The sequence below is a fragment of the Bos grunniens genome, chromosome 29 (genome assembly GCF_055505025.1).
Source record: "Bos grunniens cultivar Pamir isolate PY7600 chromosome 29, Bosgru_T2T1.0, whole genome shotgun sequence".
Lineage (NCBI taxonomy): Eukaryota > Metazoa > Chordata > Mammalia > Artiodactyla > Bovidae > Bos > Bos grunniens.
The window spans coordinates 30,904,147-30,929,821 of NC_141193.1; the positions used below are offsets into that span (position 1 = coordinate 30,904,147).

Here is a 25,675-nt window from a genome sequence, read left to right on the forward strand (position 1 = left end):
TGCATTGCAGGCAGACGCTTTACCATCTGAGCCACCAGGGAAGCACAGAATAAGAATATTCAGGTTTAAATTCCTAGTGGTTCATCTGTACATGCGTGCTCAGTCGCTCCAGTCATGTCCGACTCTTTGTGACCCCATGGACTGCACCCACCAGGCTCCTCTGTCCATGGGATTCTCCAGTCAAGAATACTGGAGCAGGTTGCCTTGCCCTCCTCCAGGGGATCTGCCCAACCCAGGGACTGGACTCGTGTCTCCTGCATTGCAGGCAATTTCTTTACCCACTGAGCTACGTGGGAAGTCCAGTGGTCCATCTATTGTCTGTAAAATTAAGTTCTTTAACCTGCAAGTTTCCTTATTTGAAGAATTTGGGGAATGATTCAAATTAAAATAACATGCATGATTACCCTAAAACTGTTATCTGGCATATAGTTTAAATAGAAACTAAATTTAATCTACTCAATAGAAAGAAAACAATTGTAATAAATAAAAGTTCCAATTGAAAGAATAATGTAGGCAAAAAATTACTGATAGCAAAAGTTTCAATGTATTTTAATAAATGTTTAAATAAATAAACAATTCCTTATGTTTGGAAAATATATAAAACATTTCCTAATAACTCTTTAGTTACTAAGAAATAATAAAATATGTAAAGAAATAATAATAATGAAGACACTGTGTGCCAGTGTAATAGTTGAGGTAGATTCAGAGCTTTACATGCATTTTTTCCAGAAAGACAGAGTACTAGCAACAAAAATTCAAGAAGTTGAAAAAGCAAAACATCAGTGTAAGAAAGAGAGTATTATAAAAGTTGGTGAAGACAACAATAAAATAGAAAAAAAAGGATTTTTAAGTTATTTGAAAAGACTGATAAATAGGCTTTGAGAAAGATTAAGAATAAAAAGACTCCAATTTTAAAATGTTTAATTAAAAGAGAGCTAATAGTCGTAACAGGAATTAAACAAAATAAGTTATTATGAGCAACAGGTCACTGGTACATTTAAAATGTATATGTAAATTTCTAGATGAATAAATATAAAATGCTAACATTTTTGCAAGAAGAAATGTAATACTTGAATAACTGAATACATTCAAAATTTTATTATGCTGAAAGACCTCTTTTCCCATATATTCCAGGGCTAGAAGGTGACTTCTACCAATTTTTAAAGATCAGCTAATTTCAAATATTGACTAATTTGCTTCAGTTGTGTCCAATTCTTTGTGACCCCATGGACTGTAGCCCACCAGGCTTCTCTGTCCATGTGATTCTCCAGGCAAGAATACTGGAGTGGCTTGCCATTTCCTACTGCAGGGGGTCTTCTCAACCCAGGGATCAGAAGTCAAGTCTCTTATGTCTCCTGCACTGGCAGGCAGGTTCTTTACCACTAGCGCCATCTGAGGCCCAATTTCAAATATAGGCAAATACTTTCTGAAAAAAAGAAAAAAAGTTGAAAACTTTCATCTAATTTTATGAACATCATCACTCATGATTCCAAAATCAATTAATGGCTATATATATAAATTAATAGCTATTTTTCTATTAATGAATGTACATGTAAAAATTCTATAAGAGCAAATTAAAGATTATATTAACAAAATATATCATCAAGATCAATGAATGCAAACACCTGTGGAAATAAATAATACTTGTCTTTTGAAGGAAATGTGTTTGTGCTTTGAGTTGAATGATGAATAAGTCCTAAGTCAAAGTACAAAAATAAATGACAGAAAGCTTAACAAATATGGGAATAAAATATATTTAATTAGTAGAAGTATGTGGGTTTTTTTAATGTATATCTGGTAGAATCTAGAAAAAAATAGATTTCATACTACTGGGACTCCTCACTTCCAAACTTTGGTAAAGACTCAAAAGGTTTGTGCTTTTTCTACTTATTGAGGATTAAATAAGTATATAAGTTTAATTGTTACAAATAATTCAGTGATTATTCTTTCTGCTAGAAAGACTCTAGTTGATATAGTTTAATGTTGGATAAGAAGGGGACAGTGAGAAATTTAAACTGCTCATTCCCAACTAGAGGGAAAACATTTGGATTTGATATTGTAAATATTGTCATGACTTAGGAGCAAATACTCTTATGTGCTGCCCTTGATTACATATCTGATTACTCTGCCTTTTTCCATAAAAGAAGACTGTATATTTTATGCAAAAGATGTTGCAAATACCCATATTAGTAAGTCCGACTCTGTGCAACCCTACAGACTACAGCCTGCCAGGCTCCTCTGTCCATATTTTTCCTACTCCAGGCAAAAATACTGGAGTGGGTTGCTATGCCCTCCTCCAGGGGATTTTCCTGACCCAGCAGTCAGAACCCTAGGGATAAAACTCGCATCTTTTGTCTCCTACATTGGCAGGTGGTTCTTTACCACTAGCACCACCTGAGAATCCCCAGTAAGTCCATAGTAAAACGTTATAAAACTTGAAGGTGATAGTACATTTAAATCACAAAATATAAAAGAAGACAGAATTTTGAAAATTAAAATGAAAAAGCATTTTAATGAAAATTAAAAATAAAGCTGTCTTGATCTAATTCCATTTGCAAATAATTTTTATGAACATGTGAGCATCTGTTTTGATCTCTAAGCAGATAATGGAGTAGCAAATCTTACAAACTGTGTCCCGTATGAAAAACCTAACAAACAGCAAGAAAGGATGATCTATCAGGTGTAGAGGAGTAATTAAATCCATTAATGCTCTCTAGATGCATTTCACCACTCTTGTTAATTTTTATGGCTTAACTTGCCCTAAGTGAGACATAATTAGTATGAAGGCAAGAATTAGCTTCAAGCTCTGACTCTCATTAAGAATAAGGAATTATGTCCATCTATCCTTTACTCAATGTAAATAAGTGTTATTTTCTGTCTCTCGGAACTATTTCACTTCTGATTTTCCAGGAATCTTAAAACCTGCTGGGATTCTAGACCAGTGGTTTCAAAATGCTATGACTTTTGAATATTCTGAATGTATTGTAGGTCCTGAATAATTGAACATTGCATTCCCAAGTCTCTGTCCTTTTTTTAGTCTTGACATTGCAGTATATCTTCATTATACTGTTAATTAAAGTTGTGTTAATTATGGAGAACATATAATAAATAGTATCAAAATGTGAGGATTTGGGGAAAATTATGGCATCACTGATAAGATAGTATGAAGTCACTGTCCCCATGGTCCCTGATGGCTCAGACGGTAAAGAATCTGCCTGCAATGTGGGAGACCTGGGTTTGATCTGTGGATTGGGAAGATCCCCTGGAGAAGGAAACCTCAACCCACTCCAATATTCTTGCCTGGAAAATCCCATGGACGGAGGAGCCTGGCGGGCTACAGTCCATGAGGTTGCAGAGAGTTGGACACAGCTAAGCGACTAACACTTTGACTTTCATGGCATCACTGAAACACCAGGTTATTCATACAAGCAAGACAGCTTTAAGTAGTTCATAACCAAAACTAAAGACAAATCTGTACATACCAAAATTTTCTGGTGCCCATTAAGTACTGAGGTAGAGTATTGTAAGTCCTGATGGTTTGCATTTCTTTTTGTAGTTTGTGTCTGACTCATACTCCAATAAAATTTTTTAATTAAAAAAAAAAGATTTGATTGTAGTGGTGGCCACTTAAAGAGGCAACCACTCCAATAAACACTTTGCCAACCACTGACTTGAAGAATCAGCTGTACCTCCCACCTCTGCTCCCCAGTGAGCCATTTTTTTTTTTTTTCTTTCCAGAGGTTTTGGTTAATTTAAGTTTGTTAACTAACCTTTGGGGCTTCTTGATTTTTGTTTTGTTTAGTGATTTTCTGTTCTGCACTTTAAATCACCACTCATATTTTAAAGTCACCAACAAAGAGTGAACATTCTGAAACCCTAGGCCCCCACCCTCCACCCCAATAAAAGCAAAACCCCAGGTTCATGGACTCCTTCTCGCTCTCTCTCCTCACAAACTCTCTCCAACTATACCACGTAATTTCCTGGACTCATAAGTCATAAACCCTTATTTTTTTTTCAAACTTGCCTGACGGTTATTGCTGAAGGCATCTTGCAGTGATAAACAGAACCACAAGAGTTGGTCCGGCCCGTAACAGTGGTAACCAGTAAGTTGATACCAGCCCGGAGCAGTAGAAATGGGTATAAAAGCTATTTTGGGGGAGACAGATACTACTGCTTTGCACACATATCTAATTTTGATTGTCATCAAGTCCTTCTAGTGATAACTTTGTTTTATCCATCAAACTGAAATGAGTATAACTCACATTTTCAGGTTGCTGTCAGTACCTTCATGATTCAAACTTAACTTTGAAAATTGTTATGGCCGAAATGATGGACATAGTTCTCAGGCTTCTGCTTCTATTTTATATGTAGTTTGACCATCAAAAATTGTTTGATTTAGATTTTGTTACCATTTGGTTATAGATTTCAACAATATTGTATATAGGCAGAAACTTCTTGGTTTCTTTAGCACAGTATTTATAAGGGTCCATGCTTCAGGTGAGGAGTGTCACTGTGCAATTCCGTTCATACTTGGCCATGTGTCAGAAATACCTGGAGAGTGTTTTAATAAAAGAAATTCCTAGGCCCAACCCTAGACTCTAGCTGTGTTTAGGAACCATATTTTTAAAAATTAAGCTTTATACCAGTGAAAGAATCATAGTCATAACGTGCATTTCTCAATTAAAATACAATATCTCATTACATAAGAAAAAGAGTATTTTTATATAATTAGCAGATATATTTATGAATTGGGCAATAAAAGTTTGGTTAATGAAAATTTTAATCCTTTGTTCTTTTTCCATATTTGTTGACAGAGATAATCATTAGGTTATACTTCAAAAATTGTAAAAATAAACATAAAAGCTATAGAAATGAATGTGAAATGCATCTACATAGTATCCTCTTTATTTTCAGATTAATTTTCTAAAGACTGAAATGGAAAGAAAGAGCAAAATGATTCGAGATCTCCAGAATGAGGTAAGACTTATATTTTAGGGAGTTTTATGGAAGTCAAAGAATATGCACAAATACAAATATTGATTTGCCATAAACTTTAGAGTATTGGTCACATTTGATTTTGGCCTTTAGCTGTGTACTAATGGAGAGAAATTATAAGGTTAAGAATTCCAGAGAGGATAATTCCTAATTTAATTGTGATATGTGTTATATGTGATATCACAAATGTGACAATGTTATTAGTTCATAATCTCCAATTTATTTATCCTTCTAATAATATTTTGTTTTGACAATATTAAAAATTATGTTTATTTCATAAATGTATTTATCTACATAATTCTGGCACAGGAGCTGATGAAGAAAGTTAATTAGAAATGGCCTTCATGTTAGGAAAAGCCAATCTAGAATCAAAAAATTATGTGAGATAATTTTAAACTAAAGAGACTTGAATACAAGCAAATAAGTTGTAACTACTCTCCTTACAGTCTTTAAAATATAAGGACCCTATAAAATGCTGTGTGCATTTTTTTCTCTTTTGATTTTTTTGTCTATCTTGTTATACAACTACTTTATTTTCTAAATTTTTTCACATTTATATTCCACCTCTTTATTTCTTTTTTTCTTGACTGCAGTTAGTTATGTAGGACTATTAAACCATTAATTAAACTATAATTAATCATGCATCTTCTTTGATCAACCCCACTAGGTTAATTTTAAATCTCAGTCAATTGCTTTACCCTTTACTATTCTCCTTTACTTTCCTTCCTTCCTTACTCCCTCCCTCCCTTCTTTCCTTCTTCAATTTTTTTGTTGAAGCATTGCAGCAACAGATGAGCTACATTATTCCTAAATTGATACTACTTTTATGTCCAGGTTGAAAAACACTCTTTATAAATGTCTTGGTATCAAGATTTAGCATTTGTCCTCTGATTATTACATTAAAATGATTTATCATACATGCAAAAAAATGATAAAGGAAAACAAGGAAAGTTTTAAGTGGCTTTCTTATGATTCTGTTATATTTCCATTTCTTGCTAATGATTTTTTCCTCTAACTCTTCTGAAGAAAGTCTAATGAGATGAACTTGATAATGTTTTTCCTGAGGTCTAAATCTTCCTGGATTTAATGTTTATAGTGGAAAATGTCAGCAAAGTAGAGTTACTGAAACACTGGGCTTACTAGATAATTTCTTGTTCACTGGGGCTCAGAGAGGGCTAGACTACTCAAGTCTAAAACTTACCATGGGCTTGTGCACTGGGACGACCCAGAGGGATGGTACGGGGAGGGAGGAGGGAGGAGGGTTCAGGATGGGGAACACATGTATACCTGTGGCAGATTCATTCTGATATATGGCAAAACCAATACAATGTTGTAAAGTTAAATAAAATAAAATAAAAAAAAATAAAAGTTACCATGGGTCATTTAAGGTAAAAGGAATATTTAAAACAAAATTAAAACCATTATTAAAATCAGAAAGAAAATACATCTGGGTTTGTACACAGACACCCATACACATACACACAAAAATATAAACTTGGTTGTATAATAATGAGAGGATCATGGGCTAATTTATATCTCTGTATATGTATTATCAGTTAACTTTTAATCATAGATAATTTTTTTTAATTTAGAATTCAACCAGTGAGGAAGCTTTTTCATAATCAAACTATAAATTATTCATAACAGGTACAGATGAGGATTAATAAAATATTTTATTTTATTAATAAAATAATAAATAAAAACAGGGGATATATTTTAAGTTTAATATTAATTTTCTAGTGTGTAGATTAGAATAATTCTAAAAGCAGTACAACTCTTCAGAAGTAATGACTGCCAAATGTAAGTCTGATAAGTAAATTTGCTCTTTACTTTCATCCTATTGAAAATCTGCAAGATGATAATTGATAACCGGAAAAAGTTATTGACTTCTCTAACAAAACCTAGTGATGAACTTCTAAACTGAATGCTTTTAGTTTAACTCGTTTGTATGAATTCCTTAAAATTTTAGATTTATTGTTTTGACAAATAATCATTATGTAGAAATTGAACAAAATAATGGATCCATACTCTACACAGTAAAAGTATATGGATGTCCACTGCCCAGAAGATTTTTGTTCATAAGTAAGAAAATAAAAAGGTAAATTGATTAAACAAAATGTGAAGCGGTGAGGGAGATCATATGCGTATAAAGGGATTTGGGGGAGAAGATTGAAGTCTCGTGCATGATGTCTGGCTCTAGGTGAGTGATCACACCATTGTGATTATATGGGTCATTAAGATATTTTTTTTATAGTTCTTTCGTGTTTTCTTGCCACTTCTTCTTAACATCTGCTTCTGTTAGGTCCATACCATTTCTGTCCTTTATGGTTGCCATCTTTGCATGAAATGTTCCCTTGGTATCTCTAATTCTCTTGAAGAGGTGTGTAGTCTTTCCCATTATGTGTTTCCTTCTATTTCTTTGCATTGATTACTGAGAAAGACTTTCTTATCTCCCCTTGCTGTTCTTTGAAACTCTTCATTCAAATGGGTATATCTTTCCTTTTCTCCTTTGCTTTTCACTTCTCTTCTTTTCACAGCTATTTGTAAGGCCCCCTCAGACAACCATTTTGCCTTTTTGCATTTCTTTTTCTTGGGGATGGTCTTGATCCCTGCCTCCTGTACAATGTCATGAATCTCCATCCATAGTTCTTCAGGTACTCTGTCTATCAGATCTAATCCCTTGAATCTATTTGTCACTTCCACTGTATGGATGTGAGAGTTGGACTGTGAAGAAGGCTAAGTGCCGAAGAATTGATGCCTTTGAACTGTGGTGTTGGAGAAGACTCTTGAGAGTCCCTTAGACTGCAAGGAGATCCAATCAGTCCATTCTGAAGGAGATCAACCCTGGGATTTCTTTGCAAGGAATGATGCTAAGGCTGAAACTCCAGTACTTTGGCCACCTCATAAGAGTTGACTCATTGGAAAAGACTCTGATGCTGGGAGGGATTGGGGGCAGGAGGAGAAGGGGACGACAGAGGATGAGATGGCTGGATGGTATCACTGACTCGTTGGACATGAGTCTGAGTGAACTCCGGGAGTTGGTGATGGACAGGGAGGCCTGGCGTGCTGCAATTCATGGGGTCGCAGAGAGTCAGAAACGACTGAGCAACTGAACTGAACTGAACTGTATAATTGTAAGGGATTGGTTTTAGGTCATACCTGAATGGCCTAGTGTTTTGTGTTTTTTTTTTTTTCCCCCTACATTCTTCAATTTCAGTCTGAATTTTGCAATAAGAGTTTATGATCTGAGCCAAGGTCATCCATTTTTACACTTAATTATTTTGCAGTTTGTATTTGGGTATTATATAGTTATAACAAATATGAAAAGTTGCACCAAAGCTTAGAATTCTCTTTGATTTGCACATTTAAAACAACTTCTCTCCATTGTCACTTCTAATTTTCGTAATTTTATCTGTTGTTTCTTATAGGATAAAATAAGTCTCTCTAGTTAGTAAAGAATCTGCCTGCAATGCAGGAGACCCCAGTTCAATTCCTGGGTCGGGAAGATCTGTTGGAGAAGGGATAGGCCACTCAGTCCAGTTATTTGGGGCTTCCTTTGTGGCTCAGCTGGTAAAGAATCTGCCTGTAATGTGGGAGACCTTGGTTTGATCCCGGGGTTGGGGAGATCCACTGGAGAAAGGAAAGACTACCCACTCCAGGATTCTGGTCTGGAGACTTCCACGGACTGTATAGTCCATGGTGTTGCAAAGAGTCGGGCACGACTGAGCAACTTTCACATAGTGGTCCTAGACATAGGAAAGGCTCAGGGGAGAAATAGGATAATACATAGTTATTGAAATATGAGGAAGAATTAAGCATTGGGACAAGCATTTCTGATTTGTTTGAAACTCCTTAATGAAATGTGAAAGTTCGATAATATTCAGAATTTTTTAAAGGAACACATAGCTGGAAATATTCGAACTGTGCTCAGTCCTGTTTAATTCTTTGTGGCCCCATGGACTGCAGCCTGCTGGGTTCCTTTCTCCATGGAATTTTCCTGGCAAGAATACTGGAGTACATTGCCATTTCCTACTCCAGGGGATCTTCCCAACCCAGGAATTGAACCTGTGTCTCCTACATCTCTTGTATTTGCAGGTGAATTTTTTTTACCACTAGTGCCACCTGGGAAGCCCAGTAGTACTAGAATTAGATTAATATTAAAACATATATTAATACTATATTAAATTATATTCTGTATTAAATTAGTGAGTTCAGTTCAGTTCAGTCGCTCAGTCGTGTCCAACTCTTTGCGACCCATGAATTGCAGCACGCCAGGCCTCCCTGTCCATCACCAAATCCCAGAGTTTACCCAAACTCATGTCCATTGAGTCGGTGATGCCATCTAACCATCTCATCCTCTGTCATTCCCTTCTCCTCCTGCCCTCAGTCTTTCCCAGCATCAGGGTCTTTTCAAATGAGTCAGCTCTTTGCATCAGGTAGCCAAAGTACTGGAGTTTCAGCTTTACCATCAGCCCTTCCAAAGAACACCCAGGACTGATCTCCTTTAGGATGGACTGGTTGGATCTCCTTGCAGTCCAAAGGACTCTCAAGAGTCTTCTCCAACACCACAGTTCAAAAGCATCAATTCTTTGGCACTTAGCTTTCTTTATAGTCCAACTCTCACATCCATACATGACCACTGGAAAAACCATAATCAGACCTTTGTTGGCAAAGTAATGTCTCTGCTTTTCAATATGCTATCTAGGTTGGTCATAACTTTCCTTCCAAGGAGTAAGTGTCTTTTAATTTAATGGCTGCAGTCACCATCTGCAGTGATTTTGGAGCCCAGAAGAATAAAGTCAGCCATGGTTTCCACTGTTTCTCCATCTATTTGCCATAAATGGAGAAGGAAATGGCAATCCACTCCACTATTCTTGCCTGGAAAATCCCATGGATGGAGGAGCCTGGTCAGCTGCAGTCCATGGGGTCGCAAAGAGTTGGACATGACTGAGGGACTTCACTTTCACTTTGCCATGAAGTGACGGGACCAGATACCATAATCTTAGTTTTCTGAGTGTTGAGCTGTAAGCCAACTTTTTCACTCTCCTCTTTCACTTTCATCAAGAGGCTTTTTAGTTCCTCTTCACTTTCTGCCATAAGGGTGGTGTCATCTGCATGCTGCTGCTGCTGCTGCTGCTAAGTCACTTCAGTCATGTCCGACTCGGTGCAACCCCATAGACGGAAGCCCACCAGGCTCCACTGTGCCTGGGATTCTCCAGGCAAGAACACTAGAGTGGGTTGCCATTTTCTTCTCCAATGCATGGAAGTGAAAAGTGAAAGTGAAGTCACTCAGTCATGTCCGACTCTTCCCGAGCCCATGGACTACAGCCTACTAGGCTCCTCCGTCCATGGGATTTTCCAGACAAGAGTACTGGAGTGGGTTGCCATTGCCTTCTCCGGTCATCTGCATATCTGGCATTATTGATATTTTGCTTACCCCCCAACCCCTACTCTTTTCTGTGATGGTTAGTTTTAGTATAGATGCTTATGATTGATTGTTTCCATGAAAATTATTCAAGATAGTTCAAGGTAAGAATAAAAATAAGAAATCATGTTTTTTAAAAGTAGTAATCATGAAGTCAGACACCTAAAACTGAAACTTACTCTGTCCAGTGATAGAAATTAGATGTGGCAAAAAAAACTACTCTCTATAGCAGGTTTTCCCTCACACTATTTCATGGCTCTGATTTTCTTTCTTTCTGGTCTCTCAATTATTTTGCTCATTTGTTTTTCACATGACTCATATAGTTTAACCCAACTTTGAAATATTAACCTGCCCTCTTTATCTCCTACTAATAACTGATTTAATCTTCTTTAATGTTTTGATCTATTTCTATTGTTATAAAGCCTGGCTAAAAAACTTTGCTAGAGGTCAAGTCACTGGCCGATCTGTGGATTTTCAAAGCATTCCAAACAACCATTGACACATATGCAGTTATAGGAAAAGTAAAACATGGGTTTTTAGGGGCCATGTATCAGTCACTGTTCTCAGATGTGAAAAAAAGCAACCTCTGATAAGAAAATGACTTATTAAGCCATTTAGAGACCTCAGCAATGTGTTAGGAGAGGTGTACATACAGTTTGTAGACTAAGCTTTAGGAACAACTCCACAAACAAACCTCAGAGTTGGCTCTCTCAGGGCAGGGCTACCTCTGCCAAGATTAAGAAGCTGCCAGCCAACGTTACCTTTCCATCACAGGGGACTCCAGGATCGCATAACCATAACCCTGTGTATCAGACAATGGATAACATCTAACCCATGTAACTAATTGCTGTATCTACATTTTTCAGGGATCATGTCTAATTAGCAAAACATAAACTAAGTTTTGTTTTCCCAAGAGCTGCAATGAACTTTAGAAACAGAGAGGATTTGTTTGTTTTATTTCTAACTTGTTTGCTTTAATTTTTCCTTGGGAAAAGGGGATTAACACTATGAAAAAACTGCTCACATTGTGGAAACAATGTTACAAAATGTGGTTGTGTGTGTATTAATTTTTCTTAAAAAAGAATTAGAGTCTGTGCCAACTAGCTGGAATATAAGTTAAGCCATCATCGAAGGGTTGTGAGTAGTTGAGAGATATGCTTCAAGTAACATTTATAGAGTATCCATTTGTGTACATGTGTGTATATGTAGCCTCTTACCTGTCTTTTATCATCTGACTTTAGCTTTGATTTTGTATGAATTATTTCCTCAACTAGATGCTGACTCCTCAAAGTTATAATCTTATTTTCCCTAAAATGTTATAATTCAGATTTTTTCAGACACACACAACGCAGGGCCAGAACTCGGTTTACATGAGAGTAAACTTAAGCCATACTTAAGCCTATACTTAGCACCAGTGAATTAAATAAACTGAATAAACATTGGCCACTGTGTCCACAGTTGGAGATGGAAGCTAGTTTCTCTAATTTGCTGTTCTCTTCAGTAGGGATGGTTAGAGACCCTGCAAGATATCATGGAGTATCTGACCATCCAGAGATTATTAGATAACAGGAAAAAAAAAAAAAAAACGTGAAAGTACATACTGTATTTTTCAAAGACGGGATATAGATTCTCAGGGAGAGTCCATGACTGAAACAAAAAATAATAAAGGTCAATAACCTCTGATCTAGAGAAAGCTCTAGTAAAGTTAAAGAAGAAAACCCATTTTGGTTCAATTCTTGTGGCTGCAAGTGTCTGTAAAACAAATTATTCTGTCTTCTTGCCTCAATAAGCACCCTCAAGTGAAACTGATGGGATATTTCATAATGTGATAGAGTGCTCCAGGGTCACCATTCTGAGATGGATTCTCATGCTTGCCTACAGATTAATCATTTTGAGTCAAATATGTACTGAGTCAAGGACATGCCTGAGATGTTTTCAAATAATTTCATTACAACTTTCTCACTTTATTAAAGTGATTATTTCCGAGAGACGTTGGCCAACTGGTTATCTTGGTTAATTGTGTATCTAGTGTCTAAAGTTTATTGTAACCCATGTGTACTAAGTCCTAGGGCTACTGAAATAAAGGAACGTAAGCTGGGTGGCTTAGAACAATAAGAGTGTACTCTCTCACAGTTCAAAGGATAGAAGTCTAAAATCAAAAAAGTGCGACAAGGCCGTGCTCCATCTGAAGGTTCTGGAGAGTAATCGTGCTTCACTGCTTCCTACTTCCTGGTGCCTCCTGGCAATCCTTGACATTCTTCAGCTTGTCAAGAATCTCTTCTTCGTCTTCCTGTGGCCTTGTCTGTGAATCTCTTTTTTTTCTCCTCTTCTTTATGGACACCTGTTATTGGATTTGGGACCCACCATCATCCAGTATAACCTGATTTTATCTTAATTACATGTACAGAAACATTTCTTATAAATAAGAACACAACTTGAACTTCCAGATAGACATGAATTTTAGGGTGATACAATTCAAACAACTCTACCTACCTACCATCTATGCCATTTTATATATTTTAGGTAAACAGCTTAGGCCTTTTTTTTTTTTTTTTTTTTTGAACAGGAAAGGAGGGAACATTTTACTAGGTATAAGTCTTACTCAATATTTTAATAGTGAAAGAGAAACAGTTTTATTAGATGCGAATCTGTCTATGGAAGTACTTTTCATACTGCTTATTTAGATCCATATGTAAGGTTTGTCGGGCTTACCAGGTGGCGCTAGTGGTAAAGAACCCACCTGCCAATGCAAGAGACATAAGAGACACCGACTTGATCCCTGGATCAGGAAGATCCCCTGGAGGAGGGCATGGCAACCCACTCCAGTATTCTTGCCTGGCGAATCCCATGGACAGAGGAGCCATGGATTTTGTTTATCTACAATAAAAACAGATTGAAATTAGCATTAGCATTTTACAATAAAATACTGTAAAGGGGCAGATGAAGGCAATATCTTCAGTGTGGTGGCCACTGAAAATATCATTGAAGGGTGAGTTTCAAAAGAAAAGTGCTTAGAACTTATGGCTATTTATTCATAACCAAGAAAGCAAGCTTAAAAAAGGTGAATACCTCAGAAGTTTTCTTGTAGATGAAAAGATTTTTAGTTGCTGTGAAGGAAGTAGTTAATTTTTATGATTGTAGATGAATCCAATTTCAGCCAGTTAACTTGCAAATAATACTTTTTTTGGCCCTAAAATCAATGCTGTAAGTATGTGTTATAAAAAATGGGTTGGAAGCAGCCAAACTGATTGATACAGCCAGGGTAAAAAAAACAGAAAAATAAATCTGAAAAGTTCCACTATCAGATACAATTACAACAAACTTCCTGGTTTACAAGGACACAGAATTTTTACTCAGCATTTCTGAAATAAACCAGGACTGCTTATGAGAGATTACAGTCTACCTAAAATCTCATTTTATTTACTGTTGCAATCAGTTAATTCCACCAAGTTCAAACTTCCTTCTTGAGAATGTTGTCTAGATGCTAACATTGTCCCCAATTTTAGGAATAATTTTCCTTTGAAATTATGTCTTGTGCCCCTGACTGCATCTGGGTCACTGTTTCTATCTGTGATAAGGAATATCTATTATTCTCTCATGCTTCAGGTAAGGGGAATGTTTTGTTTATTAATTTTGCATCTTCTGTAAAACATCATTTTATAAGTTTTAAACACCTAAGAATATTATTGATTTAGTAAATGAAAAAACAAAATATGAAAGACATTTAGCATATGCTTAGACATTTAGCTTGTAACAAAAGGAAATTATTATCATCATCATAGTTATTATTCTCATTGGGTGCTGAGGCAAAATGGGTTCATCAGTAAGCAATACTATGGACAAATGTTTGCTTAGGGAACAGTCTTAAACACAAATACACTAAAATTCCATACTTCATTTAAATAAAAATACCAAGGTAAGACAGGACTCTGTCTCTATAACTTATAGACAGTCTCATTCCATCTCTCATCACGTCTCTCTCCACATGGCAAACAGGAATTCCAAGAACTGTTTGACTGATATTCTACCAGCTTAGCAAAAATAGCCAAGCGAGACTGCCTTTTTAGATTGCATGAGCAGAAAAACCCCAGGAAAGAGTCTAAATTGTTTGTATGCCCAGATCAGTCACCATGGCCAGGGAATGAGCACTTTGGCCAAGTCTGAGTCACATTTCTATCCTTTCTTGATGGGATCAACTTGACTCAAAATTTAGATGATTTCCCACAGGAAAGAAAGATTCGTTGCAAAAGAGTAACGAGCTATTGGACTGATAAAGTAAAATGTATAAAGAAAGCCATAAAACACTTCTATTAGTCCCTGTTAGCCTCGCTCATTTTCTAACTAACCCTCAGATCAGAGCATGTAAGTAATACTTTAATCATTTCAAGTCCCAAGTCGTGAATGATGTATTTGCATTACCATATCTTTGTTAAGAATGCTCCCTTGTATATAATTATACCTTCATAACAAACATATTAAGGATCTTTGCTTCTCTCATTTTATGTTTACTTGCCACATTCAACTTCTCAATAAAAATGACACTAGGGAAGCCTTAGTCACATGATACTAAGTAAATGATCTTCTTCTCTATATCTGCAATAAAATGGAAGAACTGCTTTGTTTTCAGTCTTTGAGGGTCATCATTCTTTTGTATTTGCTTCTCAGTCCCTCCTTCACTCCCCTGGGCTTCCCTGGCAGCTCAGCTGGCAAAGAATCTGCCTGCAATGCAGAAGACCCAGGTCTGTCCCTGGGTTGGAAAGATCCCCTGGAGAAGGAAATGGCTACCCACTTCAGTGTTCTTGTCTGGAGAATTCCATGGAGAGAGGAGCCGGACAGGCTATATAGTCTGTGGGGTTGCAAAGAGTCAGACATGACTGAGCAACTTTTTTTTTTTCACCCTGTTATCCCTCTTTTTTGCATCAAGGGTCCAAACCAACATCAGCACTGGAACCTACTGCCTAACCATCATAATGTCCTATCTTGAAAACAGTTCCATCCCTTAACCTTAAGTAGTCTTTACTCAAGGACACAGACTGCATATGGATGGGGGAGAGTGTTGTAAAGATGCTACAACTAGTTATTGTTCACTCAGTCGTGTCCAACTCTTTGCGATCTCATGCACTCTAGCATACCAGGCTTCCCTGTCCTTCACCATCTCCCAGAGTTTGCTGAAACTCATGTCAATTTGAGTCAGTGATACCATCCAACCATCTCATCCTCTGTTGCCCCTTTCTCCTCCCGCCCTCTGTCTTTCCCAGCATCAAGGTCTTTTCCAGTGAGTCAGCTCTTCACAGGTGGCCAAAGGATTGAAGCCTCAGCTTCAGCATCAGTCCTTCCAATGAATATTCAGGACTGATTTCCTTTAGGATGGACTGATTGAGTCTCCCTGCAGTCCAAGGGACTCTCAAGAGTCTTCTCCAAAACCATAGTTTGAAAGCATTAATTCTTCAGCACTCAGCCTTCTTTATGGTCCAACTCTCACATACATGCATGACTACTGGAAAAACCATAGCTTTGACTAGATGGACCTTTGTCAGCAAAGTGATGTCCCTGCTTTTTAATATGCTATCTAGGTTGGTCATAGCTTTTCTTCCAAGGAGCAAGTGCCTTTTAATTTCATGGCGGCAGTCAACATCTGCATTGATTTTGGAGCTCAAGAAAATAAAGTCTGTCACTGTTTCTATTTTTGCCCCATTTATTTGCCATGAAGTGATGGGACTGGATGCCATAATCTTAGTTTTTTGAATTCTGAGTTTTAAGCCAGCTTTTTCACTCTCCTCTTTTGCTCTCATCAAGAGGCTCTTTAGTTCCTTTTCACTTTTTGCCTTCAGAGTGGTATCATCTGCATATCAGAGGTTGTTGATATTTCTCCTGGCACTCTGAATCCTGTATAAGAAAAATTTTTGGAGAGAATCCATTTAAGCATGTATAAGAGGATGGAATAAGTACTGCTTTCATGATAGGTAAGGAGAAGAAACAAGTCCAAACAAGTACTTGTTGACTGTTTTATTGCTAGATTTACGTATTTTAACAGTAAAGAATCTCTCACCAAAGAAGGAATAAAGACTGCCACTGTCATTGAACCGCTATGGCTGATAAGTTACACGTGTATTTGCACTTCTTGGTGGCAAGTTCTTTTGCCCAATCCAGCCATGAAGCAGAACATATTCTGAAATGGAAGAAAGAGAAAAGGAAAATGAACTCTTAGAGACTTTTCAAGCTGCTTAGTTTCACAGAGCTAGAAAAGTGGAGGAGGAACTAAGCACTCAATTTTTCTTCTCCATTTAAGGTGCTTTTCTCACTCTCCTTGGAGTTCTAGTCCCATGACTATTGACTTTGAAATAAATGTGAAAATAACCACCTAAATAACTGTCTCTTTTCATCTTTCTAAATATCACATGCAGGTAAGCTCCCTAGTCTTGCTACAGCCGTGAGAAAATAAACCTCTCTTTGTATTCTTCATAGAGCTGTTTCTGTTACATTGGATGTTACACCTCTTATATGTTTCCATGGATTTTTTTCTTTCTAGATAAAATCATACCTCTGTTGACATGACAAAAAACTACTCCTCTGGGCTTTTAATAAAATTATATTTACCTTTTTTTTTCTAAATGAGATGACAGAATTATAACTCACAATTCAAAGTTATCTGATGTTACTAGATATAATTTTTAAATAAACTAACTTAAAGATAAAACCATCAAAAATCTCAAGTATCAATTGATATCATATTTACAAATAAAATTATAATATTTTCCAAGTTTGAGGAGTAAGTTTTCATATCAAAATGACTGTGCTGATAAGCATTTTGAATTATTTGGACATTAAAATATAGCCTTCTCCTGTGGCTGCAATTGGGCTATTAAATGATAGTTTGCTTAGGATAAATTTTAGTTTTTTAACCTGTATATCTCAAACTACTTTTTATAGACAATTTCAAAAGTTCATGCATTTCACACTTTTCTAGATTTAAGCAGAAAAGTTGTATTTTATTCTTTATGTATGTATCCTATTGACATACTGTCTTCTAGTCACTACCTCTCCTGGTCACCAGCAGAATTTAAAAGAAGGCAAGTGTGGTAGAAGCAACCATATGTCCACCAATGTCCATTCTCCCAGTCTTTTATTTGGTAATAGAACAAATGGTTTTTAGCTAGAAACATACTCACTTTTCAAGGTATCACATTTCTAGCCCCTAGCATGATTTTCAGTTAGTCAGGGCTACACGAGTATATTATAGACAGTGGATATGATCAAAACTCTGAGTTCATGGCTATATAAAAAGCAGAAGACTGTAGTTGTTCTTTTAAATAGTTAATTCTTTCTCACCAAGTAACTGGAGTTGTCTTTATTCATTCAACTAAGTGATGAGTTCTTGATCAGTCCAGAAACTCTTTTCAGGTCAAACATTCTTTACTTTTAGGATCTGTTCTATATCTTATTCGAGAGACCTTGCCAGCTTGTCTCTGTCTTGTCTTCTACTGGTGCTGGGATAAGGCACAGCCTTGTCTCCATACCTGGATCTTTATCCTGCGACATCTGTGGACCTCTCTGCTTCGTCCCTGCACTCCTTGTCAGAACTAGATCAGTGTCTGCTCTATATGCTCTGGTTCTGCTCTACACTTCTCACGTCTTAAAAGTTATCACACTGCATTGAACTTGTCTGTGGTAGAGAGGGGCAAGTTTCTATTTGTTCTCTATGTATCCCCAGTTTCTAATTTAGTTCGTGATACATGGCAACTTTTTACAAAAATAACTAAAGACTACCTTGCCTGTGTCCTCTAGGGATACCTCTCTTTTAGGGGAATTTATTTTTTTCTTTTCAGGATCAACATTCTGTAAGATGGAGAGTAAAACCTAATTTGGTAGGAAGGAGGCTTCCTAAATTACGATCTTTAGAAATCTAAATTTATAAGGATAAATATACAAAATATAAATTTTATAAGCGGTGTCATTCGTGCAGTTCCTAGGCCTGTCTGGTATTGTAACAGTAAAAACGTCCCCAGACACAGAGCTTGCGACTAAAGGCGAGTCACTTCACACTTAATATCTTAAGAATCAATAGAACAGAACATAGCACTTCCTTTGTGTTAGCTGATACAGAACTTTTATTTTCCAGTAATGTCAGAGGCAGGCTTTCCTGGTGGGTTTCCTTAACTGGGTATTCATCTATCTTCTATTAATTCCACTTTTTTTTTCTTTGTATTTCACTCATCAGTTTAAAATATTTATCACTTTACATCATTAAAATTAAAATTATCTCCCAAACCTTCTTACTTTTTAATTAGGAATCTCTGAAGATTCCTTTGAAAAAATGGTGACCATAACAAATTCTAAGGGTACACTGTTATCAGTGTATTTACTTAGTGTTGGCTCAGTTAGATTTTTTTGTAAACACCTTCTTCTTCCAGCCTTTGGAAGTTGCTCATTGATTATGTCACAGAAAGGTAAACATATCATCCATTTCCTTTCAAAGCAAGCTGAATTCATTGTTGAGCAATAATGAATCAGGATCTCTAATTTGTTTTTATCACAAATTGCAGTCTCTTTCTGTAAAGCCGTGCAAACACTGTGGCTTAATGAAATTCATATTCCTTTCAAGAGTGTCTGAGTCCTCCACCTAAACAGGACCATAGTGATTTGATAATTAAGTGAAGTAGTAGTCCTTTTTGCACTGTTTGCTCCTGACCATGGAAAGGTAGAATCTTCACAAAAATTTACTTTTGTGTCACATTTATTTTTTAACATAAGTTTGATGCATAAAACTGTGTGTCCAGATATTAGATAGAACTCATTTGGGATCAGCTTTTTATGAAACAGTAAACTTGATCCTTTTTAGAATTGCACAGCTTTGCCAAAGTGTAGTGAAAGTAAAAGAGTAGGGCCTTTTCCAAATGTCCATAGGTTTCATGCCCCAAACCCATGTCTTTCCTGCAGTCAGACACAATTCAGGTAAATAGAATTCCTTTTTGAATGACACCTCTGTGAAGACACCATTTTGAAGACACTTCGGATGTAAATTGACTGACTTATCTGTGCCATCACAGGCTGTAACTACCTCTCTGTTTGAATTCCATCACATTGCTGGTTAGTTTCTGTTAACCTGACTGTCTTTAACAGTCTTTACCTGTCTTTAACCTGACTGTTAACCTATCTGCTGCATTCTGAGGAACTGCTACACTCTAAATTCTTCAGGGCAGAAAAGAAGGGAGCAGGGTGCAAAGAAGGAGTTAACAATCTAAGGTTTGAATAAATGAATGAGTTGGTGGATTTATGATTAATGATGTTTGTAAAAGGTGCATCAGTTTTTATTGTAAGTGTCATTATGTGAATTGCTAAAGTGTGGACCTTATTTGGAAATGTTGAAATGAGTAATTAAAAGTGGCTTGTGACCTGTGAAGACATCCTTGTTTACTTGGGAGTATTAATGATATATCGGCAGAAGAGTCTAACATTTTATTAGGACGTTTAATGAACTTGACTAGATGATCCTTGTGGTCAGTTCAATCCTAACATGTTATTATAATATGATTAGGATGAAGATGAAAAATTATATAAAATAAAGAAATCCTTATATCTAATAAAATTATGGCTAGGATTCTACCTGAGTAATATTATATGCACCAAAAGTGAGGTTTCAGACAGCATTTAGCCTGCCCTTCTCCTTCCTTTTTTTTTTTTTTTCAATTTTATTTTATTTTCTTTTATTGTGCTGGGTCTTTGTTGCTACACAGGCTTTCTCTCTAGTTGTGGCAAGTTCTTGCCTGGAGAATTCCATGGACAGAGGAGTCTGGCAGGCTACAGTCTTTGGGGTAGCAGGAGTCAGACGCGACTAAGCGCACACGCACACGCGCACACACACACGCACACACACACGGGCTACTCTCTAGTTGCATTGTGTGGGTTTCTCATTGTGCTCTTTTCTGGTGGCACAGCGCAGGCTCTAGGTACACACACACACACACACACACACACACACACGGGCTACTCTAGTTGCATTGTGTGGGTTTCTCATTGTGCTCTTTTCTTGTGGCACAGCGCAGGCTCTAGGTACACACACACACACACACACACACACACACACGCGGGCTACTCTCTAGTTGCATTGTGTGGGTTTCTCATTGTGCTCTTTTCTGGTGCTCTTCTCTTCTCTTGTGGCAGAGCACAGGCTCTAGGAGCACAGTCTTCAGGAGTCGCCCCTCACAGCCTCAGTAATTGTGGTGCATGGACTTAGTTGCCCCAGAGCATGTGGGATCTTCCCAGGTCAGGGATCGAACCTGAGTCTCCTGCATTGACAGGGAGACTCTTCACCACTGAGCCACCAAGGAAGCCTGCATTCTCCTTTCACAGATGAAAAGTTGGATCCTTAAAAATCTATGCTGATGCTTTGTGGGGTCGCATTGTTTCAAGTTGACAGCAGTTCTGTATAACTCACAGAAACCATAGTATAACATCCTGTTAACATTCTCCAAGTGCAGTTATTTGAGTTTGTGTTTGGAAGCTCTAAGTTCTAGCTCTTCAGGTAGACTCAAGAGTCATGCCACTGAGCACGACATTGTATTAACTTGCGTTCGCCTGGTGGGAACACGTGTCCCCCACTGGGTACTAATTCATGATGGGGGACATTAATATATAGTGTCCCCATTATGTACTAAGTCACTTACTACATAAATACATTTTTAGTAAGCTCTCAGAGTTGCGAAGATATTATAATGTGTGTCTCAGAGAAACCTAAAAACGAGAAGCATATTTTTCATGATTTATATTTTATGATTTCATTAATAAAGATATACATTTAACATATTACATACATGTAATAAGACCTTTTAAAGGGTAAATGTTATTTCCCAATTACAGTAAGTATGTATGTTCTTGGAGAAGGCAATGGCACCCCACTCTAGTACTCTTGCCTGGAAAATCCCATGGATGGAGGAGCCTGGTAGGCTGCATGCAGTCCATGGGGTCGCTAAGAGTCAGACATGACTGAGTGACTTCACTTTCACTTTTCACTTTCATGCATTGGAGAAGGAAATGGCAACCCACTCCAGTGTTCTTGCCTGGAGAATCCCAGGGATGGGGGAGCCTGGTGGGCTGCCATCTATGGGGTCGCACAGAGTTGGACATGACTGATGCGACTTAGCAGCAGCATGTGTGTTCTATATAGGAACAGAAAACTGAGAAGAAAATAATAGAAATGCGTTCTATTATCTTACCATGGGAAAAGCTAGAGTATATAAGCATAGCTAACAAATACAGTCCCAACCTCTCTGTAGATGGACTGTATTGTGTTTTACTTGCTAATTAGTGTAGACACAAAGTTTCTCATGATACCAAAATGTTTTGGCGAACGTTATATTAATGGTCTCTTATTTATAACACCTGCCTCAACTCAGCAGTGGCTACAGGACTGGAAAAGGTCAGTTTTCATTCCAATCCCAAAGAAAGGCAATGCCAGACAATGCTCAAACTACTGCACAATTGCACTCATCTCACATGCTAGTAAAGTAATGCTCAAAATTCTCCAAGCCAGGCTTCAGCAATACGTGAACCGTGAACTTCCTGATGTTCAGTCTGGTTTTAGAAAAGGCAGAGGAACCAGAGATCAAATTGCCAACATCCGCTGGATCATGGAAAAAGCAAGAAAGTTCCAGAAAAACATCTATTTCTGCTTTATTGACTATGCCAAAGCCTTTGACTGTGTGGATCACAATAAACTGTGGAAAATTCTTCAAGAGATGGGAATACCAGACCACCTGATCTGCCTCTTGAGAAATTTGTATGCAGGTCAGGAAGCAACAGTTAGAACTGGACATGGAACAACAGACTGATTCCAAATGGGAAAAGGAGTTTGTCAAGGCTGTATATTGTCACCCTGTTTATTTAACTTATATGCAGAGTACATCATGAGAAACTCTGGACTGGAAGAAGCACAAGCTGGAATCAAGATTGCTGGGAGAAATATCAATCACCTCAGATATGCAGATGACACCACCCTTATGGCAGAAAGTGAAGAGGAACTAAAAAGCCTCTTGATGAAAGTGAAAGTGGAGAGTGAAAAAGTTGGCTTAAAGCTCAACATTCAGAAAACGAAGATCATGGCATCCAGTCCCATCACTTCATGGGAAATAGATGGGGAAACAGTGGAAACAGTGTCAGACTTTATTTTTGGGGGCTCCAAAATCACTGCAGATGGTGACTGCAGCCATGAAATTAAAAGACGCTTACTCCTAAGGAAAGTTATGACCAACCTAGATAGCATATTCAAAAGCAGAGACATTACTTTGCCAACAAAGGTTCATCTAGTCAAGGATATGGTTTTTCCTGTGGTCATGTATGGATGTGAGAGTTGGACTGTGAAGAAGGCTGAGCGCCAAAGAATTGATGCTTTTGAACTGTGGTGTTGGAGAAGACTCTTGAGAATCCCTTGGACTGCAAGGAGATCCAACCAGTCCATTCTGAAGGAGATCAGCCCTGGGATTTCTTTGGAAGGAATGATGCTAAAGCTGAAACTCCAGTACTTTGGCCACCTCATGCAAAGAGTTGACTCACTGGAAAAGACTCTGATGCTGGGAGGGATTGGGGGCAGGAGGAGAAGGGGACAACAGAGGATGAGATGGCTGGATGGCATCACTGACTCGATGGACGTGAGTCTGAGTGAACTCCGGGAGTTGGTGATGGACAGGGAGGCCTGGCGTGCTGTGATTCATGGGGTCACAAAGAATTGGACACGACTGAGCGATTGATCTGGTCTGATCTGATCTTGCCCAAAGAAATTTATCTATCAATCAGCTAGCTTGCTAGCTATACCTATGTAACTAATGATTTAATAGAAAGACCATCTCTTCCCTGGAATGAGTTTAATATTCACCTACATTTTCTTTTAGATATTTTTCTGATAAATATTCAGCAAAAAACTGCTGTTTGAACAAATATAATGATGCCGCTTGTACATTTTTTAGTAGGATTTGTACACTTGGGAAATAATGACTGCCACTAAAACATAATAGGATTGACAGTTTTTCTTACCTAATTTGGGTCTAGTCAATCAACACAATTGAGGAATAAGTGGGTTAACTGGATATTCCTGTTAACTCAAGTTACACAAGCTCTGACCTGTGCTCCTTGATCCCCTAAATGATTAACAAAAGAACTTACTATTTCAACAGCTATAATTGGACATCCTTCTGAAACTCTGGCCAATTAAGTTCCTATAAAATTATTTTTTACTATTTCATATCTCCCAAAAGCTCAGGCTCAATATTTAAGTATTGGTTGCATTTTTTTTCCATGATTTAAGATTTGAAGCTAAAAGAAATTGAGATAAATGTGTGTTGGTTGCAAATTCAGCAGTTTGGGGAGGCTCATTCTTATTTCCTCCAACTGTAAAATAGAAACAGTTATTATACTTACCTCACAGATACAGAGTGAAAACTTAGATGTATGGAAAGTGCTGTGAACCATCACTGTCTCATAGTCAGCATCTCATTATTGTTTGCTCTAATCACCATAATTATTATGATCATTGTGGATTAATGCTAAAATAGAGACAATTGCATACTGTTGCCAAGGGACTTTTCATTTATATTTATTAAAGTATCAGCATGAGTAGTTGATGGGACTGTGGGGTAAAATGCTCACTATTTCTAACTTCTTTGTTTTTAATCACAGTTTTCATGATTATGCTTTTAATACCCTCCTCTATTTATTTCCTCTGCAAGGTCCTTCCCTCATATTTATTTTCTTTGCAGTATGTTAAATACAGATGAGAAAGTCAGGTTCATATTTAATAATTGTCCTTATAGCTAATGAATCTAGCTTTTCGATGCAGCATACTTAATTATGGTATACCTGGGGCATCAGCATAATCACTGATATCAAAAGCCTGTTACTGCTGGTTCCAGCCTCTGTGCAAGGCCTGATCTCTGCACGAGCTGGTGGCTGAGATACCACCTGAGTGGAATAACCTGGATTTATTCACTAATTACCCTAACTAGACGTTATTTCCACCAATTACAAAGAAACCTCAAAAACAAGATAGGATAATTAGAACCAGGCAGTGAGCTCTGAAGGAAAGTTTGGTTATGTATTCACAAGCCCTTGAAGCACCATGACTTACAAAAAGTATGAGTGAAAATAAGAGATGAGAAACAGAAATTGAATTTATATATGGAATATCCCTAGCTACATCTCCAATTATATCTTATCTCCATCTCTCTTCTTTATCTTCAGTAATTTGTCTATCCCTTTAATTATAATGTGTCATACATATGTATTTAATCAATAAATATTGACTATGTACCCATATATATATATATATATATAATATATATATATATGCATAGTATGGTGTGAAACTGAAATCCTAAGCTTTGTCTCTTTGACTATTCTAAATATTGTTTTTTAATAAATTATATTATCAAATATAAAAGTGTATGATAGAGATGGTAATTTTTAATGAGAAGTACCATTTATATGTTCTATTCATGACTTACTGAGGAAATTGTTTGCAGAACACATTGTCTGTTCCAGTATTTGATACTCCTTCTATAAACTTCCCATGTTCATATTTTCTGCTCAGCCTACTCCTTTGAACTGCAGATATGTATGTACAAATGCTTATTTAACATATGTATTTGTATGTTTAAATGACATGTCACACACAGGAGTTCCAAAACAATGTCTCTTACTATTTTCCTCAACTGTGGAATTTATTAAAATAAAATGATGTGTAATCATCTTTGATGCCACTCTTTTTCTCACATATGAAATTCTTAATGTTTTAAAAGAATAATGGAATCTTAAAGGTGCAAACTGCCTTAGTGATCCTATGCTAAATCTATGATTTTGCATTACTGTCAATTTTGGTTAAATAAGCAAATCTTATTCAAAATTCAGATAATATATCCTGTGCTTTTGACTACCACATTTTCAAGAATCTTTTTCATTATAAATTTACATTTAACATCAAAGCTACACCTTTCAGTTGGACACAATGACCTTTTCTATATCTCTAGGGCAGTTTCTATATGATATATACAAAATTTGTGGGAATAACTGGTAAATATATGTTAGTAATATTGCATCATGATATGAAAAAAATGCTTAAAATTCAGAGACCAATGCCAAAATCTTTATTATAATCACTTACTGTATTTACTGTTCTAAGTACAAACAGATGCTTTCATTCTTTAAATACTTTTTATTTGTCTTTCAATCTGTACAAATTTTATTTAGGTGTACAATAGTTTTAAAAGT

At 36.9% G+C, this 25,675-nt stretch overlaps 1 protein-coding gene across 2 annotated transcripts in view; it reads left to right on the forward strand.

Annotated features, from left to right (window-relative positions):
- LUZP2 (leucine zipper protein 2) overlaps positions 1 to 25,675 on the forward strand; it is a 514,336-nt gene that overhangs the window by 248,093 nt on the left and 240,568 nt on the right. For both annotated transcript variants that reach the window (XM_086383024.1, XM_086383025.1), the window contains exon 5: positions 4,915 to 4,977. In XM_086383024.1, coding sequence (XP_086239150.1) covers positions 4,915 to 4,977 — 63 coding nt within the window. The remainder of the gene's footprint in view (positions 1 to 4,914; positions 4,978 to 25,675) is intronic.